At 56.0% G+C, this 20,766-nt stretch overlaps 1 protein-coding gene across 1 annotated transcript; it reads left to right on the top strand.

Annotated features, from left to right (window-relative positions):
- On the top strand, nucleotides 1-13,517 carry LOC119093672 (formin-like protein 3). Its single transcript, XM_037216670.1, has 2 exons — nucleotides 1-103; nucleotides 11,371-13,517. The coding sequence occupies exons 1-2, from the start codon at nucleotides 71-73 to the stop codon at nucleotides 12,289-12,291; spliced, it is 954 nt and encodes a 317-aa protein (XP_037072565.1). The 5' UTR covers nucleotides 1-70; the 3' UTR covers nucleotides 12,292-13,517.
- The last annotated feature ends 7,249 nt before the right edge of the window (nucleotides 13,518-20,766 follow it).

Below are 20,766 nucleotides of genomic sequence, written 5' to 3' on the forward strand. Positions count from 1 at the left end.
GCCGGTGGAGGCCGCGCCCGCCCCTAGCGCGTGCAGACAAGAATGTGGTCACTGCTTCTGGTCGCCCACCATGCCCTGCTCTGCAGCGATGGCTGAGTTTGAGGTGAGGCTGCGTGCAGGGGAGAGGCGTTGTGGGCCAGCGGTGTTGGCGGAGGGCTTCGGGTGGCATGGTTTCGTCGTTACTTACATTATTCTGTAGCGCCGGCGCTGCGTGGTGAACGGAACGTGCGTCGACGTCGACGAGTGAGCGCTGTGTGTCGACCGAGGCCCTGCAGCGCCACACGTGCGTGTCCCGGAGACAAGTGTCGGGCCGAATGCTTCGACTCTGGCTTGTTTTCGTTCTCGGCGAGCCGCCTCGCCAACACCTGCCTTCCACACGTGTTTGTGGGGACGCCTCGATAAAGCCATCGCCGATCCCACGCACCTCTTGCCATTATGGAGGTGGATCCGTGACTCATTGAAAGGCGGCTAGTGCGGAAATAATTCCGAAAGTTGCATAACGAACGCTTCACCCCGGTGGGCATAAACTCTAGTGGGTAGGTTCTCCCACACGGCGAGCAGCCGCCTACCAGGGAATAATGACGAATAAGGGAATAACGAGATTTTAGAGTGGGTTAACGGACATATGGATCAAGAATGAATGCCGTTCAACAAGTTTTCAAATGCTCTGATGGTTATGTTCTTAAATGCATTAACAGAGGTTTCTGTGAGCATCGACAGTGACCGCGCAACATCATGCACTGCAGCCACACCACTGAGCTTCCGTTGTATTTTTAATGCGTGTCATCGGGGCCTTTAGTTGACACGGTGTTCTGTATAGGTTTGCACGTGCCGCCGCGCTGCTCACGTGGACAACCATGGTGAAGCGTGCGCCCAGCCACTAATGCAAGTGGTTCGCATGTACGTGTGCGGAAGTCACTAAATCAAAATCTCGTGTGGCGTCACGTGCCAAGGAGCCACAGAATGTCCACTACAGTTTCATTACACTGAAGCCCGCTTACGCGTCTGGCCGCTGGTGAGCCCGACAGGCCGGGCGCGGCCGCGGGCTACTCGCGGGAGGCGGTCGAGCACGCGTCGTCGGCCGAGCACCGTCACGTGGACGACACTGCAACGGAGACGGCAGCGGATTGACCGGCTTATAGGTGGCGCTGACGGACCGCTGCCGGTCCTCTCGCCCGATCGTCGGCTCTTCCTGAGAACACGCGCTGCAGGGGGAGTTGAAGGGAATGCTATATGAAAAATTGCGGCAATACAGCCTTTGCTCGCTCGTGATCGCAATGCTTGCAACGGGGCAACCATTTGCGAAGGACGGTATGCGTGACCTTTGGTGGTCGAGCTGATCAATGGGCGAGGATGGTATGGAAAGGCAAGAAAAGAGTTCAGGTGTATGACCGGGAGAACTGTCCTCGCATATGCACCGAACGGGGAAAGACCTGTGGATTTTATTCATTGCGGCCGCACGGTCTATCCTGAGGCCTATCCTTACAGTGCATCCATCATATATGTTCAGAGAATTAATCAAGATTAAGTCATCAGTCAGTAGTAGGTCATCAGTTATTTTTTTCTAATCTCACTGTTTCAATGGATTTCTCGTCTGTTACTAGTCACATGTAATGATATTGATAGCCTGATAATGTTGAAAACTTTGAGGTAATGACTGCATCGCAAGCAGTAAAACTTGCTTTATGATTTAATACTTTAATAAACGCTGGTATTCCTTTCGTATTTGCATCTATTTTTAAGAGCTGCTACTTTCAAACTACTAGCTTTTGTAAACGCTATCTTAAATGTGAGCAGTGTTTGTGCATGTTAAGAAACTATCGACTCGTTGAAAACAGTTTAATTAACCTGACATGATATATATATATATATATATATATATATACACATACACACAAATATATTATATGCATATATCGCACGACAATTCTCGACATTCTCGACAAACGGGCGCCGATAGTCCACCGTTTACAAGGAATAAGAGATGCATGGATCTGCCGTCTGTGAGACCCGGGAGGCAGAGGCCTGCCACCTCTGCTAAGCGTTGTTGTAGACCTCTGGAAATGCATCGGATTACAGAGTGTTTTTTGAGTCCAGTATGCATGCCATGCGTCGTAAGTCTGGTTTATTTTTTGGTCGAGGAAGGGTCCGGCCCACAACCCTCCTGAATCTCCAGCACTCCTGCTGAGACACGGGCCCCAGGGGTCTGCTGTCTCTGAGACACGGGCCCCAGGGGTCTGCTGTCTCTGAGACACGGGCCCCAGGGGTCTGCTGTCTCTGAGACACGGGCCCCAGGGGTCTGCTGTCTCTGAGACACGGGCCCCAGGGGTCTGCTGTCTCTGAGACACGGGCCCCAGGGGTCTGCTGTCTCTGAGACACGGGCCCCAGGGGTCTGCTGTCTCTGAGACACGGGCCCCAGGGGTCTGCTGTCTCTGAGACACGGGCCCCGGGGGTCTGCTGTCTCTGAGACACGGGCCCCGGGGGTCTGTGGTCTCTGATACACTGGCTCAGAGGCCTTGCTGTCTTTGCCGGAGGCTTTTTGAAGAAAGGAAACCAGGGATTTCTCTCCGAGAAATGCAATATTGGGACCCTTGTCCTTATTTACCAATATTAAACTGATGAGTCATACCGGATGGATCAGACCAATCAGAATTGGACGACCTGCATTAGGATCAGGAGCTGAAATGTATCCTTTTATAATACATGCCTATGTTTCTACATGTAATATAAATAAGACCAAATTACTCTGCCAATTTGTCAAAAATTGAAATAGAGCAAAAACCGTAAGTTTGCATCGGAAACATCTTGTACGCAACGAAAGAATACCTGACTTTCGATACACACTGTATTTCGTCCAATACCCGAATTGGGATCAGGTCGTATACTGGGACTTAATCAGTAATTGCCTCGGGTAAATTTTGGTTCAAGCAATTGATTGACATTGGTAACATCTGCTGTTGTTATAGCTAGCATGTCACTGTACCCACCAGTCATAGCGGTGATCGATCACCTCAAAATTTGCGCATATGATGATTTGGATACAGAAGCCATTAATGCCACGCAGGCGCAGCATTGGAAGCAACATGCCTTATGTTAACCAGGGACGATAAAGTATCAGTGATGAAGCGATTTGATCCATCAGCTGAGTAGGTGCACATTCACTTGTACTGTGAGTTTCGCGGACAAACGCGATCTGTTGGGATGGAATGCCCAACAGCCTATTCAAACATCTTTGCAGATTATAAAACAACGCCCTGCGCTGTTGTGTTTCTGCCATTCAGCCTGCGGGCGGATTTCTTCGGATCCAGCACAAACCGCCATGCTCTGGTATATCCATCCCGAGTACGTCGGCAGGATGCCGTCTACGTCTGTGGAGTATGCGTTCAGCGGGCCCAGTTGACTTCGTATAACTCGATTTCTGCTTGACCTTAGTCTCGTTTGATCACTTAGAACATACCCAAGGTGAGCCTCATTTATCACGGCTTTGGATAGAAATGTGAGCAAGCTCCGGCAGGTGACCAGCTCTTCAGAGCCACACTCACGAATTGCAAATTCGGCCTTCTGACAGTTGGATAACGTGGCGGGTGGTACATTGACGACTGTCGGCGTTCAGTCGTCACTCATCCTCGTCGTTTGGCCCTGGGCCGCCTCAGCTCATGGCCCTGCCAACCTTTGAACAGGGCGCACTATCGTCGTTATGGCAACGGCGCCGTAGTGACATCTGTGCGCCATGCATGAAACTTTCGTATCCAGCCGGGCTGGCAGTGTGCGCCGGCCTCTGACGCGCGTTTTTGTGCCAATATCGGGCGCGCTAGCGCCACCGATCCGTGGCGGCGGCGGCGCGAACTAAAAACTCGATGCGCCGTCTGCTACTGGGAGCGCGGTACGTCGGGCGGTGCGCCGACCCCTGCCCGGCTCGATGGGCGGGACATCTGTCCTCGGGACGGCAGCCTCGCAGCGCGCGGGGCGCCGCACGCTGGAGCGCCGGAGCCGCGGCGGCTCGTCTCCTCCATGGAAAAATCTAGACGTGCAGCGAACGCGCTGCAGGACCACCCGGCAACCTGGAATATTCCATTGCTGCTTGTTCAAGCCGAATGTCCTCGTCCTCGTGCGGCCAGGCTCCGGACAGTTGAGGCCCGTTGCGGCTATCCCATTCTGGGTCATTTTGTCTGAGCGGCGCAGCGGCCCGCGCGCTGGCCAGCCGGCGGGAGGTGAGAGTTGGCGGCTGGCGCTGGCAACCTTGGACCCGGGGCCGGCCGCGGCCGGCCGAGGCTCGGGCGTCCGAGCGCGGGCGGCGTTGGGGCTCGGGACGCCGGCCGCGGCCCCGGCGGCCGACCCTCCTTTCACCAGCGCCTGCCGCCGCCTGCCGCCCGGCCCCAGCGGCGAAAACAAGGGGCGCGTTCAGAGGGGGCCGCCGTTGGAAGGGGGGGGGGGGACAGGACGCGCTGGGGGAGCGTGGGCCGCAGCTGCAGCAGAAGGCAGTCGGCTCGCCGGCGCCCAGCAGTGACAGGCGGGAAGGGACGGGACGGACGGGACGGACGAGTGGGGATCCGCTTCAGGGGTGCGAGACGCCAATATTATATCCGCTTGCGATTGAGCATTGAGACTGCTTCATAATTGGGCTGTGAACCGACTGCTCGTCAATTCGAAACAGGTTTTTGCGCCCTGCTATGCTCAAAATTAGTATTTGTAGATATCTACGTGAGATACCTGTACTGATCCAAGTCCTGTGCTACATTCGGTTGAAGCTTCAGCATAGGTTGATTTTAGAACCCGCTTCGAATCGATATACTTTTGCAAAATGTCTGCCGTTATGGCACTGCCCCCCACTCCCTCCATCAATGGAAAAATTGAACGTAAGCGTTATTCAGACTTACACAACTTCGTCCAAACCGGGGATTTGTGTACCAAACCAAGCGGGCATATGGCGGAGCATTGGAAGTTGTCCGGTTTGAGGAGGGATTTTCTATACGCTCTCCCACGTTCGATGTCCACACACCAGGGCGTAACCGCACATTCGTGGTTGCTGGGGTTCGGAGACTGAGTCTGTAGTATCCGCTGTGTTGCCATATCCTATGAGCACGACACAAAATATCCTAATCTGCCTGAGCGTAAAATCTCAAACCCCGATGATCCCAGCTGTGGGTAGCGTATTGTCATGACTAAAGCACACAGTCGCCGTGCGTTGGGGGGGGGGGGGGGACTGCTCCAAAACTTAAACAATCTTGTTTTCTTTTAATAATCGGACAATTACGATTGCAAACGTCAGCTCTTCATTCTTAAGAAACTCAGAACAGCGTAACTACGGTAACGTGTATGCTCCACCTACGTGCCGCCGTGTCTAAACGTAAGCGAACGTGACTTATGACCATTATGGAGATATTACTGCAGCGTGCTCCCATAAGACCGATGTTAAATAATGCCAATACATTGTAGATAAAAACCGTCGCAACGTAACAAGACTTTGCCTAGGAGAATTCCAAACAATGGAGTATGCAAGACCTTCTTTGCATTTAATTCACTGAATATTCTTCTCTGGATTTCCAAACCCGTCAACGAAGAACAAGACAAGTGGAGCATATGTGCACCACAGGTGCTTGTTTTATGCATATGCGATCTCCATGGCTCAGCGGTGAGGAATCGAATCCCATTTAACGTAGCAAAGGCAACTTTGTACCAAATCTTCTCCAGCCCCTAAAAACCTTCAGAACGCCCGTCACAAGCCGCGCACCCTCGCGACGGCCACCGCCGGTCGGTTCAGCGGGCGTGCGGACGGGCGGCAGCGGCGGAGCGGCCGGCGTCCGCCGGCCGGCCGCCGGCCGCTCCCCCCGCCGCCCGGTCCAACCGCCTCTGTCCGCCCGGCCGGCGCCGCGCGCCACCACAGCCGTTCCGCCGCCGGCCGCCGCTCGATTCTCGCCCTTAGCGGCCGATCGAAGCAACCGGGACGCGGGCCTCCTACGTTTATTCCCGCAGTCGATAAGGCCGACGCTTTTTGTTTTGCGGCGTTGCCAGGGCAGCACGGCAGGCGATTGTGAGCCTTACGCGCCAGCGGCGGGAGTGGGCTTGGGTTTGGCAGCTTTCCAGCGCCGGTGAGTGCGGCGGGGCGCGCACCGATGAAATAAAGGCGAAGGGAAATTTGGGAAAGAAGATCAGCTGAAAGGAATGTCAGCTGTTACGGCGGGCGGTTTGCAAACTATGAGCGTGGCCGGGCGGTGATGAACGCGACCCGGGGTCACACCGACATGGCCGCCGGCCGGGCGGGCACGACTGGGAGCTGGTGCCCCGTGATCCGCCAGTGGGTCTTTCATTCAGAGGAAGCTACGCTCCGAAACGAATCGAAATTTTGCTAAAGACAGCTAACATGTGCCAAGGCGCTATCACCGCATTTAAACTCGAGGACAAAGCTGGATAAGTGATATATGTGGTGTGATTGTACGGAAAGTTGTTTTTCGCTGAATTCATAGTTTTACTCAGAGGTTTGATGATGCCGAAATGCCGAACATCCACTTCGCATAATTTGCGTTTTTTTTTTGTCCGAGGCTCCAATGTCGGTCATCTTTTCCACATTCGGCGGTCATCTATGGGCCACACACACGTCGCTCACATGATGCAATGCTGGTGTTGGTTCTCTCCCGACCACCAAGCTTAGGGGGCTGGGCGTAAAAAGTGTCAGTGTGACATCCTGATTCATTGAGCATCACTCGTTTGCCGGGGAGCTCTCTCTTAACGCTGCGGTAGTCCTGCAGAGTTTTAACCTTAACATGGGCCCCGTGAAAGGCGGTTAGTAGTATGATGCTCTGATTCTGGCGACGTTTTAGCTCCACAGCGGTGCGGCAAAAAGCAAAGCGCGAGAGTAATCATGTTTCTTTTGTGGAAGATTTGTTATGTGTTTAGTAGGACATTCTTGACGTGTTCCTGGAAAAAATAAAGTCGGGCAATCCTTTTGATAGGCCCGGTCCTTCAACAACTATGCATGCATCCTTTGCAGTTTTTAGCGCAGACGAATGTGGGTACATATAAGCGTAAACCCACTGCACTGTACGTATAGTTAGACATCACCAACCAAGCCATATGCATATATGTATATTTTACATAGATCTATACAATTAGAAGAAAATAATTAATTAGAACATGAAATAATATAAAAAGTCCAACAAAATATTAGGTATACACACCCACACATTATATTAACCCTGCTATGAGCGCAAAATACCCTCGGCGGTCGGCACGCCGTTAAGCCCCAGTCATCATGATCTGTGTGCCGTTTGCGGTTTCTCCTAGGCAGTCATGCTTTGGTCAGTCCTTAGCGATGGGCTATAGACATACTTGTTCAAAGCTGCCATAATCATCGTATTCGCCATGCACGTAGCCAGCGCTAATAACAAAGCGTTGCATAATTATTGCGGCGTAGGGTCAAACGGGCAAGGGTTGTGAATCAGAGGTATTTTGCCTGAACTCACTACAATTGGAAGTGCTTCTACCGTTCCTTTGCCACTGTCTTACGCAGTATATATATACATATATATATATATATATATATATATATATACATATATACACACACACATATATACTAGCAGTGAGTGACGGGCCAAACGCATTTAGCATGTTAATTGGGCCGGCCGACGAGCCAGTCAGATCATTCGTGGCGAAAACGCAAGGAGGCAGTTCGGTCCCAATGTCAAATTAGACGACCTGCATAGGAACTGCCATTGACAAGTCGATCCCACAGCTACAGCCCCCACTGCTACAGTCGGGCAGCAACGGCGAGCGGCAGCGAATCGCCAGGGAAATCAGCCAGTTCCATGCGCACTCGGGCGTCGGGGCGGGCCCGGTCGCTGCGCGGCAGTCGGACCCCTGGCGCCCAGTGTCTTTAAAACCTGATCGAGCACCGCACCGTCACATAGATGGCTGCGTACAGGCATTGCGGCGGACAGGGGTCAGGAATGGTGCGAGGTCAGGTATCGACATCCCACCATCCGGCGCGCATCTTTTGGCACGTGCAAAGTCCCTGCATTGCCGGGCCTGGCCCGTTCCGGCGGCACTGGTACGTGTTTTTTCCCGGCCGCCAGTACAGTGACATCAAAATCCCGTCTCTTCTCGAAACCAGCGGCTGTCGGGCGCAGCGCGCCGGGCTTGACTGGGACGCGGCGCCGACTACGACGCGACAGCCGCCAGCCGCGCTGCCGCTGCCATTTCCGGTGCGCCTGCGGCCGGCGAGCGGCGCCGGACCGGTCGGCCCGCACGCGTAGATGTCGCTGTCGGTCCCTACCGGGCCGCTACGCCGAGTACGGTCACTACCGGGCCGGATCGGGTCGGGTCGGCTACGGCGCTGGCGTGCTCGGGTCTGGCGGGTACGGCCGCAGTCCGCACACGCCCGAGGGCGCCAGCCTCGGCGCGGTGGAGGCGAGGTCAGCGGCGGCCTCGTCGCCGCCGCTGCCGCTCGGCCTCTCGCCCGCCTGCAAACCGCCTGCTGGCCGTCAGAGCCTAGTGTGCCGCGCCGCCCAGAGATGGCGCTGGTGGGCCGCCCGCCTTTGTGCCGCCGACTGCGCCGCTGCACGGACCGGTCGGCCTAGAATTTGGCAGCGCGGAAACCTGTCCCGAGTCCAGATCTGGCAACCGGCGTCGTGCCGCTGTGTTCGAGGCAGGCAGAGTTGCACAGTTTGCAGGTTCATGCAACAACTTGCAACTGACCGCCTACCAGAAGACAGACATAAGGAACGATATATCAACTCTAATAAAATATTGCACGTTTGTGAAAGGAAAAAGTCCAGCGAAGTGGGTGCGTCCAAAAATCATTGTAACACATGCAGTGTACGACCAATTTTAGTGCACAGTGTTACTATATTTAGTAGTACATTATCCTGATTTATTTTACGTTTTTTGGTGGAGACCCTTCAACGCGCGTTTTCGCTGCCCATTCCGTGGCTGCACAGAATGTGGTAAACCCAGCCAGTGTTTCGCATGGTTGGCAGCAAACCAAAAACGTGCGCTGGATGAAAACCTTCGAACTGAAAGTAATAGCGTTGCTGGTCTTCACAAATCAGCTGTAATGTGTAAAGTACACCAATAAGCAGCTGGAAGTTAAGTCCATTGGGCACGTTAAGTCGGTGTTCATTGGTGACATTGTAGTGCTGTGTGCTGACCAGAGACGCTCACGTGGATCAGCTTAAATCAGCTCCTCGCTGCAATCGCTGGCGTGGCTGGAGCCTGCGTGCTTCCGTCCTCTGTCATTCATGGTGAAACTTTTACCTTGCGTACTGCGGAGGAGCAGCAGCATCTGCCCCCCCCCCCCCCCCAGATTTCCCATCTGCAACGTGGAGCCCTTAGGGGTTGAGTACAAATAACTGATTTTCACGCTCTGTGCACGCAAATGGACCACCATAAGTTCCATGGCTTCCGCAAGCCTTCTGATGCAAGACCGTGACAACAGGGTATGCAGCGTGTCGGGAACTCCCGTGAGCGGACACGTCCGAGCGCTGGCCGGGGTATGCAAGGCACCACTCTCGGGAGAGACTGCACTGCTGTCTGGCCGCGCTGACGGCTAACCACATCGCTCTGGCCGCGCTGACGGCTAACCACATCGCTCTGGCCGCGCTGACGGCTAACCACATCGCTCTGGCCGCGCTGACGGCTAACCACATCGCTCTGGCCGCGCTGACGGCTAACCACATCGCTCTGGCCGCGCTGACGGCTAACCACATCGCTCTGGCCGCGCTGACGGCTAACCACATCGCTCTGGCCGCGCTGACGGCTAACCACATCGCTGCCATCAAACACTCGGCAGACGCCGTATTTAAAGGGGCTGGTGAACACCACGACTGCGCAGCCAGCCTGGCTGGCGCGTCCCTCCGCCAGTTCGGCTCGAGAGGGGATGGGGGGGGGGGGGGGCTACTTGGAGACGCCGGCTGCGGCGAGCAAGCGGCCAGTCCTCGGCGCTTGTGCGACCGCTGCAAGCTCGTGCATCTCGCAGCCACATCGACAAGGGCTGCAACGTCTGGTCCGCAGACTGCCAGTCATTTTTACCTGGCAAAGCCGGTTTTGGCGCGGTTGCAGGAGTTTCCAGTCCGCACCGACGTGGACCGAGAGTTTCCCGCCAAAATCCGCTTCTGCTGGGCGGCAACGCTCCCGGTAGGGCGCGCGTGGGGAGTGGGCCCGGCCAGCGGCTGTGTTTATGCTCAGCTGCAGATTTGGGTGCGCTTTTAATTAGCCCAGTAGCCCGTTCCATGCCAGCTTACCTCCTGCGTAATGTCCACAGATAACGCGGTCGTGATAACGTCTGCACTCCCCCGATGTTCTTTTTCGCGGTCGCAACCGAACTCTGCCTTCGCAAGTAATCCTGACTCCCAAATAAGTATCGCTGCCTCCCACGTTCAGCGTTCTGCATGTCACACGTCCCTGCGCATGCCGCATCCCTTCATCGCGGCAGGCGGTAAGCACTGCAGGTGTTGGTTCACCTCGTCTTATGCCGCCAACGCTCTTGCTAGTGCTGCAGGCTCGTAATCTCACCAGGACAGCGTCAGTACACACCGAGCAAGGTCCTCATTAGATGAACAGGACCGCAGACATGCGGTGCTGTTCGGTATCGTCACATTGGACTCCATTGGATACCCCGGTGCCCACGGCTCCTGGCGCGCCGTCGTGGCGGGGGGGGGGGGGGGGTACGTGCGCTGGTCCCAGGCGCTCCGACGGGGCGGCCTCGACTCACTCGCGCGCCACTGCGCGAGGTCCCGCGCCAGCCGACGGTGAGGCCGCTTTCTACGGCCCAGTCGATGCGGTGGCCTCCACGCGCCAGCCCCGGCCACGTTAGTGGGACACGCCAGCCGAGCGCGGCGGTGCGCTGCTCCGCTGGCGGCCACCTAGCGGCGATGTATCGCACCACGACCTCGGCTCCGTCCGCTGGGTGGCGGGGCGATTTGTGATGTGACGGTCGGATGCATGTGACTTGGGCGCGACGGCAGGCCCACCGTGACGAGTCACGGCGTTTGAAGCAAATGAGAGGCCGCTCCCTCGGCCGCGGTGCAAAACAGCTGTTGAGGTACTTACTAGAGCGGCTGTGACAATGCGCTGCTAACTGGGCCGAAGGGATTTCTATCAGTGTTCAAATGTGGATTTTGAAATAATCATGTCGTTGGCACGTGCGCTAGAAACTTTTTTGAATGCCATCCAGTTATGAGCATGGTTATTAATAGTTAGGTTTGAATGTGGTAATGCATATGGTATGAACGATATGCGATATTTCGACCGGCGTGCAACGATGAGTCTCCTGATTATGCGAATCTTGCGAATCGATTTTTTTTTGCGTGCCATGGTCTGCCACAGCCCGAGCCGCTCCGCGTTTCCGCCACTGACAGGCTTCTACGCCGGCAGGTTGACGTCATGGGTCACGTGGTGTCGGAGGCACCGGAGTCGGGCCTGAAGCGTCCACCGGAGTCGGCCGACCCGGGCAGCAAGCGACCGCGTCCGGCCGAGTGGACCGAGGAGACGCCGCCGCCCTCGCCGCACGACTCCTCGTCCGACGCCAGCGACGACGAGTCGGACGAGGAGGATGAGGACGAGGAGCCGGAGCGCGGCTACCAGGGCAGCATCCTGGCGTCATGCCTGCTGTCGGACAAGCGGACGGCGTTCGCGCCGGACGCCGAGCCGGCCTACAGCCCGGCGTGCGAGCTGGGCCGCGCCGGGCCCGCGTTCGGCGGCTGGTACCCGGACGGCGGCTTCCAGCGGCCGCAGAACCAGACGGTCGAGTGCGACGGTAAGAGCTACATCCAGCTGGGTGCGGTGCCGCCGCGCCGCGAGCGCTCGCAGTTCTACCGGTACCAGCGCTTCACGGCTCTGCACGCCACCATGGTGAAGCTCAGCCGACACCGGCGCATGATGGATCCGCTGCTGCGCAAGTCGGTGCTGCTGTTCAACACGATGCGCCACATCGAGCGCGAGCTGGAGCAGGAGGGGCTGAGCCTGGCGGCCGCGTTCAACCCGCACCACTTCGACAGCGGCCCGCTGACGCTGGACCCGCCGCCCCCGCCGTCGCCACCGCCACAGTCACCGCCGCCTCCGCCGCCGTTGCCGCCGCCGCCGCCGGCGTTGACGGCAGGGCCGGCGTCGGACGAAATTAACTGGGGCTCAGTGCTGAGCCTAGGCAGCCAACCGGAGCTGGAGCTACTGGCAGCAGACGGGGTGCCGCCCGGCTGGGCGCTGCCGCCGCTGTCGGCCGAGGACGTGCTGCGCTCGGTGCCGAACGAGCGGCGCGACGAGTCGACCGACGCTGTCGCCTCCCTGCTGGCACTCTAGCGTCGCGCCGTCCGCCGCCTGGCGCCGCCTCTGTGATATTGCGAGTACCTGGCCGGCCGGCAGGCGGCAGCACCGGCGGCGCTGCTCAAGGGGACTCACGCGGGCGAGCCCGTCTGTCAAAGCAAAGTACAAATGGGCGCGGGCAGGGCCCCGGGTGGAGTCCGGGACTGGCCGGTCGAAGGTGGTGGGTCGGTGTAGGGCGGCGCGTGGAACGGTGACCGTGACAGGCCCATTCCAGGCAACACTGCCCCTTCGGTGCCTCCCGGGGTGCACCATCGTCACACAGCGTGCTCAAATTCGTTGGCGTAGGGCGAGGCGCGACGGACCTGCCCAACGGGAGACTGGTCGGCCTCTACGGGCGGTCACGGAAATCACAAAGCTATAATTCAAGCTATTTAATGCCTAGCAGTATTTTGAAACAAGCAAAGTAGATTTTCGTATTAGTTTCAGGCGTCTGGGAAGCGACACTAACAAGTGCTGCCGAACCCCGCAACAGGCGGCAGAGCCCCGCCGCGGGTCCAGTGCCAATAGCAACACGAGCTGGATTTTCGTACTTCGTGACTTATGGCTACGGCCGAAAGGAACTTGGCTGGCAACCAGCCGACACGCGCACGCAATCTTTAGTTTTATACTACGGTTATCACCCCGTGAGATGTCGGCACTGGCCGCCACGTATTTATTCAGTTGTCGGTCTGCTTACTCTGTCTCGTCGAATGTCTCCACTCCAGTGTGTGAAAGATGACTGCAATTCGCAACGTTGGGTCTGCTTTACTTGCCATGCCCACATATCTTAGTGTCGCTGCTTTTATTCTTTTCATCCGCACGCTAGCGGGAAAGAGGTCCGCTTCTGCCTAACGTCTCACTTTCTGCATTTATGGCGCATCCTGAGCACCCGCGCCAGCAGTCAGAGCCGGACGGCGGTAGACGTAGGCAGGGGGCTGTGCAGAGTGACCGGTGGTGACGGATACTCCGGTCGATGGTGAAGTCGCCGCGTACGCGAGCACAAATGGTGCTCAACGAGGGCCACAGCTACCGGCGGGTGATTGTGTGCGCTGTATGACTCCGGGCAAGCTCAACAGGCACCTGGGTGAATTTCCAGGTGTTCACATTCACAAGCGTTGTGACAGAACGCGATTTCAAATCATCGAAGCATCCAGATTTATATCGTGTTTTGTACTATTGTAAATATTTGTATTCCATTTCGGAATAAACGTGAGTCATGCATATGTCGCGATTTGTTTGAAGCCGCTGCGGCGGGACGATAGCCAGCCCATCGCACGTGTCGCACTGGCACCAGCAAGCAGAGCGGACCTCAAGACGCCTCCCGCGACGAGCAGGCGTCCCAGAACACATCTGATAAGGGAAGCTGGCAAAGCTCGCGAAAGCGCGCCGGCGACAAGCCGTGCGAATCTGCGCACAATTCTCCGAGAATGGCACGCGCCGTGCGAAGCCCCCAGCCGCATATACAGACGGACGGGCGCCCAGGCTGAGATTCAAATTATCATCGAACGACAGGTTAGCAAAATGGAACCCGACGCGATGTGAAAACACCATCGTGCCCATGGAGCGCGGCCCACAATCGGTTCCCAGCTAGAGGACGAGACTGGCTGCTGCTGACAACGCTCCCACCAACGGGAGATGGGGCCTGATCCGTGAGGTCCAGCAGCGGGCCAGGCTAACCGTGCGACCACTCCTCAGGAACAGCGTCAACCCAGGGAGACAGACAGCAGCCAGAAAACGACAGGCTATCGGCACGCCATCAATAGTGAACAAGGGCTGCAGCAAGGCAGTGCTCGAACATTTTCATTGCATCAAAATGTTTGAGTGAGGCCACGGATTGCGAAACTCAAAATTTGTTGGTCTCATACATTCGCGAAAACATAGGCTTGACGTGGTTGGGAAAATGGTTGATATTCTGCGGTACCATAACAGCATGTGCTGTGCACTGGGCAACGCGAGGAGAAGAGAACTAAAATCGGAAAACGTTTTCCTTTATGTGCCGTTTCCTTTCTTTTGCCATTTCTAACACGCTGCCTTCGACTGGCGCATCAGCTGCAAATCGCAGATAAACGAGATATGGTTGACTTGACCCGCTGCTGGTGGCGTCTACTCACCGGCCATAACATCAAGAATCCCACCGACAACAAAAAGCGTGTGACACATCGCCCACGGATGATAATGATGATGATTTGGGGTTTTAGGGCGCATCGACTGCTGAAGTACATGCAGCGCCCATAACTATCAATTTATGCAGAGCCGTCAATCAGAGAAGTGCATCAATCAGGTCACCCTCTAAGGCCTTGATGATCAGCCCTAGCATCATGATGAACAGATTACTGGGAAATCTATAGCGCGAAGAAACTGGAGCACTTTACCAAACTCGACGGCGTTCGAAGAATCCTCTAAAAAGTCACATAGCGTGCGACTCTGTACGTAGTGTCCGAAAAACTGCGCTCTCGTTGCAGTGAGGTGGCGGCAAGCGACCAGTACGTGATGCACGGCCAGTGTGTCAGAGCATCGACTGCAGCGTGGTCTGTCGCCAGCCAATAGCAGATGACGGTGCGTAACGTATGTGTGACCTATGCGTAACCGGCAAAGGGCAACTTCTTCCACCCGATTGTCCCGAAAGCACGATTGCCATAGTCCAATACGGGGTTTCACCGACTGCAGCTTGTTGGCGCTCAGCGAGTTCCAGTGGAACTGCCATCGCTTCTGCATAAACAACGATACTGCGGGGTACATGTCTTGAGCTGGTAGTGGTGTTATAAAAATTCTAGTCCCTGTCGTAGCGCGCTTTGCTGCCGCGTCAGCAAGATCATTTCCGCATATCCCCACGTGACCTGGGATCCAGCATAGAACGACCGTTTTTCCTGCTCGATCCAGTGATCTAAGACGCCATTGAATGTTCTGGACCAGTGGATTCGACGGGGAGAAGCCGCCAACAGCCAGGAGACTGCTCAGGGAGTCGGAAAGAATCAAATGCAGATTGCTATCGTCCACTTCAATAAAACAGAGAGCTTTGCTGATGGATATAAGCTCGGAGGTGAAGACCGACGCGTGTGCAGGCAGTGTGAATGACCGTGTTGTGGATCCACACACAAAAGCGCGCCCTACACCTGCGTCCGTCTTTGAACCATCCGTATAAGTCGTCATGCACCCATCAAAAGAAGCTATGTGTTCTAAGGCTGCCCCTTTAAGTTCCGTCATGAGAACGCGTTGCTTTTTCATGTTTGATAACGAATTATCCACCCTTGGCGATGCTAGCTCCCAGGGAGCAGTCTTCATGAGTTTAGGTCTGATGACACGCCGTAGGTTCAGGCCGCTCGCGTCTAGAAGTTCTCTCATTCGTACACAAAAGGGGAAGTTTGTGGAGACCGTTGACGTAGAAAAAGCCTTCGTAAGCTACTCGAAAACACTGCTTTGTAGGTGGGATGATCTAGGAACTGCGCCAGCTTGCACGTGTAGCGCAATCCCAGCATCTGCCTTCGCAATGCTAGTAGGGGCTCGTGAGCCTCCACCAGAAGACTATCTATGGGCGGTGTTTGAAAGGCTCCTGTGGCGATACGGAGTGCAGCGTGATGCGCCGTGTTTAAAGTCGTTTGATCAGGTCTGACGAACCGTCATAGATAAAACAACCGTAGTCAAGTTTTGAACGAATCAGGGAGCGGTATAGGAGTACGAGTGCCCTCCGATCAGCACCATATGTTGCTGATGAGATGCTGATATGATGTTGAGAGATTTTAAACATTTGTCGCGGAGATTTCTTATGTGCTCACGGTATGTTAGGCGTCGGTCAAATCGTGTACCGAGAAATTTCACGGTACTGCCATCGGCGACGCGTTGCCCATACAGCCTGATTTCCATATCAGGACAGTGACCGCGACGACGACAGAAATGGACTACAGTTGTCTTCGATGCGGAAAACCGGAAACCGTTGAGCACACTCCACTTCTCCAGACCTGTGACAGCCAGCTGCAGCTGTCGCTCCATCATGCGAGTGGTCAATGAGCTACACCAAATAGCGAAGTCGTCTACAAACAGAGAACGGCTAATCCCATGTGGAAGCGTGTCCCCTATGTCGTTTATCATTACTGCGGAAAGAATGACACTTAATACGCTGCCCTGAGGCACACCATTGCCCTGCGGATACCTGTCGGAGCGATGAGAACTAACACGCACCCGAAAGAATCTGTCAGTCAAAAAGTTTTGTAAAAACTTTCCCATGTGGCCGCGGATGCCACAATCAAGTAATTTCATCAAAATTCCATGTCTCCATGTGGTGTCATAAGCTTTTTCTATGTCAAAGAAGATGGCGCCGGTATGACACTTGCTACTATATCCGGCTCGCACTGCGGTATCAAGAGTTAAGATGTGGTCAAGCGTGCTCCTGTTCTTACGGAATCCGCACTGAGCATTCGTGAAAAAGTTTTGACGTTCTTAAGTCCACGAGAGCCGCACATTCACCATTCTTTCCATGAAATTACAAAGCGAAGATGTGAGGGCAATCGGGCGGTAGTCAACAGCGTTCGTCCCACTTTTCCCGGCTTTTAAAATAGGCACTACTATGGCCTCTCACCAGATTGGCGGGAAGTTACCTGACTCCCACATGCAGTTGAAAGTGCCAGCAACGCTCGTAGTACACGGGGAGGAAAATGACGTATCATATCATTGTGGATGAGGTCGGGCCCCCTCCGCTACACTACGCAGCGAGCAAATGGCCGCTTAAAGCTCCATCATAGTGAAATGTTTGTTGTACGTCAGAACGTCATCTGTATAAAAATCAACCTGCGAAGTTTCACATCGTGCCCTGTGCCGCAAAAACCGTGGATCGCAGGTGCCATTTCGGCAACGGTCTGACAGGGCTTCCCCAATGGCTTCTGCCACATCACTTGGGTGAGTGATGTCTTGACTTCCCACTCGCAGTACGGGAAGGAAAACTGGTGGATGCAGTCCAGCGATTCGTTTAATGCGGCCCCATACATGTGACGTCGGCGTGTGGCGATTCAGTGAATTGACGTAGCTGCGCCATGATGCACGTTTCGCCTCTCGTATAGTGCGGCGTGCGGCCGCGCGTGGTTGCCTGAAAGCCAAAAGGTTTAATGTGTTGCTATGCCGGTCAAAAGCCCTAAAAGCTCTCCAACGTGCACGAATATCGTCGCGACACTCGTCGCTCCACCAAGGTACAGGAGTGCGACGAGGGCATCCGGAGGTGCGCGGAATGCCTCCTTTCGCCGCATGCAATACGAGAGACGTAAACTCCTCCGTCGTCGGAGTTGCAGAGTCGAAATCTTTAGAAAAGGTTTCGTCCAAACGGGTCTCAAATCCACTCCAGTCCGCCTTCTTGAAATTCCAACGCTGAGGTCGAGTACCAGGGACAGTACCGCCACGGTACCGAACCCAGACCGGAAAATGGTCACTTCCAAGGGGGTCCTCTGAAGCATCCCAGGTGAAGTGTGGTAACAACAGCGGACTACAAATGCTCAGGTCTAGCACCGACGATTGTCCTGATGGCAATGCAAAATGCGTTCTTGATCCTGTATTTAAAACGCACAAACCTTCGTCACGCATGAGAGCCTCACATAGCCTCCCGCGAGTGTTCGTGGAAGCACACCCCCACACAGTGTGATGTGCATTAAAATCGCCTAAAACGAGTAGAGGGGGAGAAAGTTGAGACTAACTCTCGTAGTCCTCCAGATGGAAATGAAACCCCAGGTGGCAAGTAGAGAGAGCAGACAGCTATGGTGCGGCGGTTGAAATTCACCGTTGCTGCGACAGCCTGCAAGTCTGTTCTCGATACCAGACGCCGTGTAGGTACGCTTTGGTGTACAGCCAAAAGAACGCCACCGTGAGCAGCGGTGTCTGCTGGCATGTCAGTGCGGAAGGTAGTGTACCCTTTCAGGCTGAAGGCCGCATCAGGCGCCAACTTGGTCTCCTGGAGACACACGGCTACCGGGCAGTGCGCGCTTAAAACTGTCTGCAAGTCCTGGGTGCCTGACCTTACACCTCTGCAGTTCCACTGTAAAACTGACTGCACTGAAGAGGCTTTAAAAGCACTGTAAGGTTTTAAAAGAACTCAGCAGCCTGGCCCATGGTTGTTGGTTCTGTCTTCAGAGCCCAAAGAGATCGGGCGGATCCTGGATCGGATCCGGAGACTACCGCCATCTGTTGGCGAAATCGGCCCCGGCGGTCCACGCTTTTCCGGTCGCCCCGTCCTAAACTGAGCCGGCGCCGGCGACGCCGTGGTCCTAGGCGGTGGTGGTGGTGGAGGACCCATAGACGGGTCTCTCCGCGAGTCGGAGGGGCCTGAGGGAGCTTCCACACGCTTTCGGGGAGGTGGGACTACCTCCCCCGTGGGAGCAGGCCCGGGGCCCGCACCCGGCAGCCGACTGGCTGCCTTCGCCCTCTCCTGCTCCTGAAGGCGTGCACGCTTTGCCTCGCGCGCCCGTCTCTCCGCCTCATGGCGCTCAAGGTTGTCCAGTTTTCGTCCCATCGTCTCACTCAGGGTTGTAGGACGTGATGCTCCTAGGGACGGCTGTGAAGCCGGTGATCGCGCGCTTACTGGCGAAGACCGGGAGGTTCGGCCCCGGCGGACCACGGTCCACTCACTGCTTTCGGCTGGAGTGGGGTGAGGCGGCGAGGTAACAACTGGCGCGCTGGTCTGTGCCTCAGAGGGGGCACAGGGTGCCAACGAGACGGGGGACGACAGTGTTGCCGATGCTGTGGCGTGCACCTGAGACGCCGGTACAACCGACAGCCCGAACGATTTAAGCAGTTTAATGAACTGCGTTCCAGTCATCTGGTCTAAGGAGACCTCAGGTGGGACAGGAGCCTTGGCCGCTGTGGCATATGATGTCTTAGGGTGGCTCAGTTCATATAAATCCCTTGCTTCCCGAAATGAGATGTTCTTCGTGGTTTTTAGTGCGATGATCTCCTTCTCTCTGGCGTACGCCGGGCATGCGCGATCGAAAGTGGAGCGAGGTTTCTGGTTTTTCCCACAGTTCACACACCATGGGTTCGCTGCAGTGCACTGATCGCTCGGGTGCTCCGGAGAAGCACACTTGCCACATGCTGGCTGGTGGCGGTGGAAATCCTTTGTATGTCCAAACATTTGACACTTAAAACATCTCATGGGATTCGGAATAAAAAGGCGCACCTTTACCTTCACATAGCCCACCCTTACTTCAGATGGTATGTCAGGACGACTCAAAGTCAGCACAATGTTGTTCGTGGGGACCAGCTCCGCACCTCTGCGCACCTATATGCGGCGAGCATCTGCTACCCCGAACTCAGCGAGACCGTCGACTATCTCCTCATCACTGACATCTCTCAGGTCAAAACAGTTCATGATACCCTTTGACGAGTTCTTTGTCCTGTGGACCTCCACAGCCATCGCCACTGACACGTCCTTTTTCCCCTCGGCATCCCGTACACAGTACACAAACCTATTCGAGGTCCTGGCCCGTTCGGCCTCCTCTCCGTTCTGGAACTCAACCTCGATCCCACCGTCCTTGAGCTTATCGCATCGGAGCACCTTTCCAAACCGATCACACCCATTTCGCCTTTGAAAGGGCGAACGGGACGACGACGGCTTCTCGGCGCTTCGGAAAATCAAGATCCGAGGTGTAGGCGCTGACGCACTACCGCCTGTAGCCTCAGTCCGCCCCCCTTTCGGGGTGCGGGTGTTTTTTGAGTTTATAGTTACCGTGCGCGTAATGTTGTAACATTCGGCACCGAGGCTCCCCACCCACCTCGGAGACCAGGTGGGGGACGGCCCACTCACCCAGGGGGTGGTGGTTCCGCCAGGGCTACACCGGTGCTATACGGGGCGAACGACGCCTCCCACACGGCCAGGTGTAACCGGGGAGACCCCTCCCCGTCCTGACCGTGGTTCAGCGCCGCCGCCCCTTGACCCCTTAAGCCGCTGCGCACGGCCAGGCGTCCCAAGCGGATAAACGCACGGAGCACCCAGCCGCAGCGTGAGCGACAAGCCACTAGACCCGTGTGGGGCCCCACGAGCCCCCCACGCCTCCGGATATCCTGGCCAAAGTGGAGTGTTGGGACGCGCCGTGACTGACCCGCACGACGCGCCCCTCAGCCACCAGGATCCGATCAACCCGGGGACGTGGGCGAGGGGGCACGGTGACCCCGATAAAACGGGGATGAGGAGTAGCGATAGGGCCGGATACGGGAGCGCGGGTAATGTGGATGGAGCGGTCGGGACAAGAAGGAGCTCACGTGTAGTGATAGGGCCGGATGCGGGAGCGTGGGTAATGTGGAGGGAGCGGTCGGCACAAGGAGCAGAAGCTCATGTGTAGTAATAGGGCTGGATGCGGGAGCGCGGGTAATGTGGAGGGAGCGGTCGGGACAAGGAGCAGGAGCTCACGTGTAGTGATAGGGCCGGATGCGGGAGCGCGGGCAATGTGGAGGGAGCGGTCGGGACAAGGAGCAGGAGCTCACGTGCCGGATCACCCACGG

The sequence above is a fragment of the Pollicipes pollicipes genome, unplaced genomic scaffold, assembly GCF_011947565.3.
Source record: "Pollicipes pollicipes isolate AB1234 unplaced genomic scaffold, Ppol_2.1 Scaffold_4002;HRSCAF=4701_pilon_pilon_pilon, whole genome shotgun sequence".
Classification (NCBI taxonomy): Eukaryota; Metazoa; Arthropoda; class Thecostraca; order Pollicipedomorpha; family Pollicipedidae; genus Pollicipes; species Pollicipes pollicipes.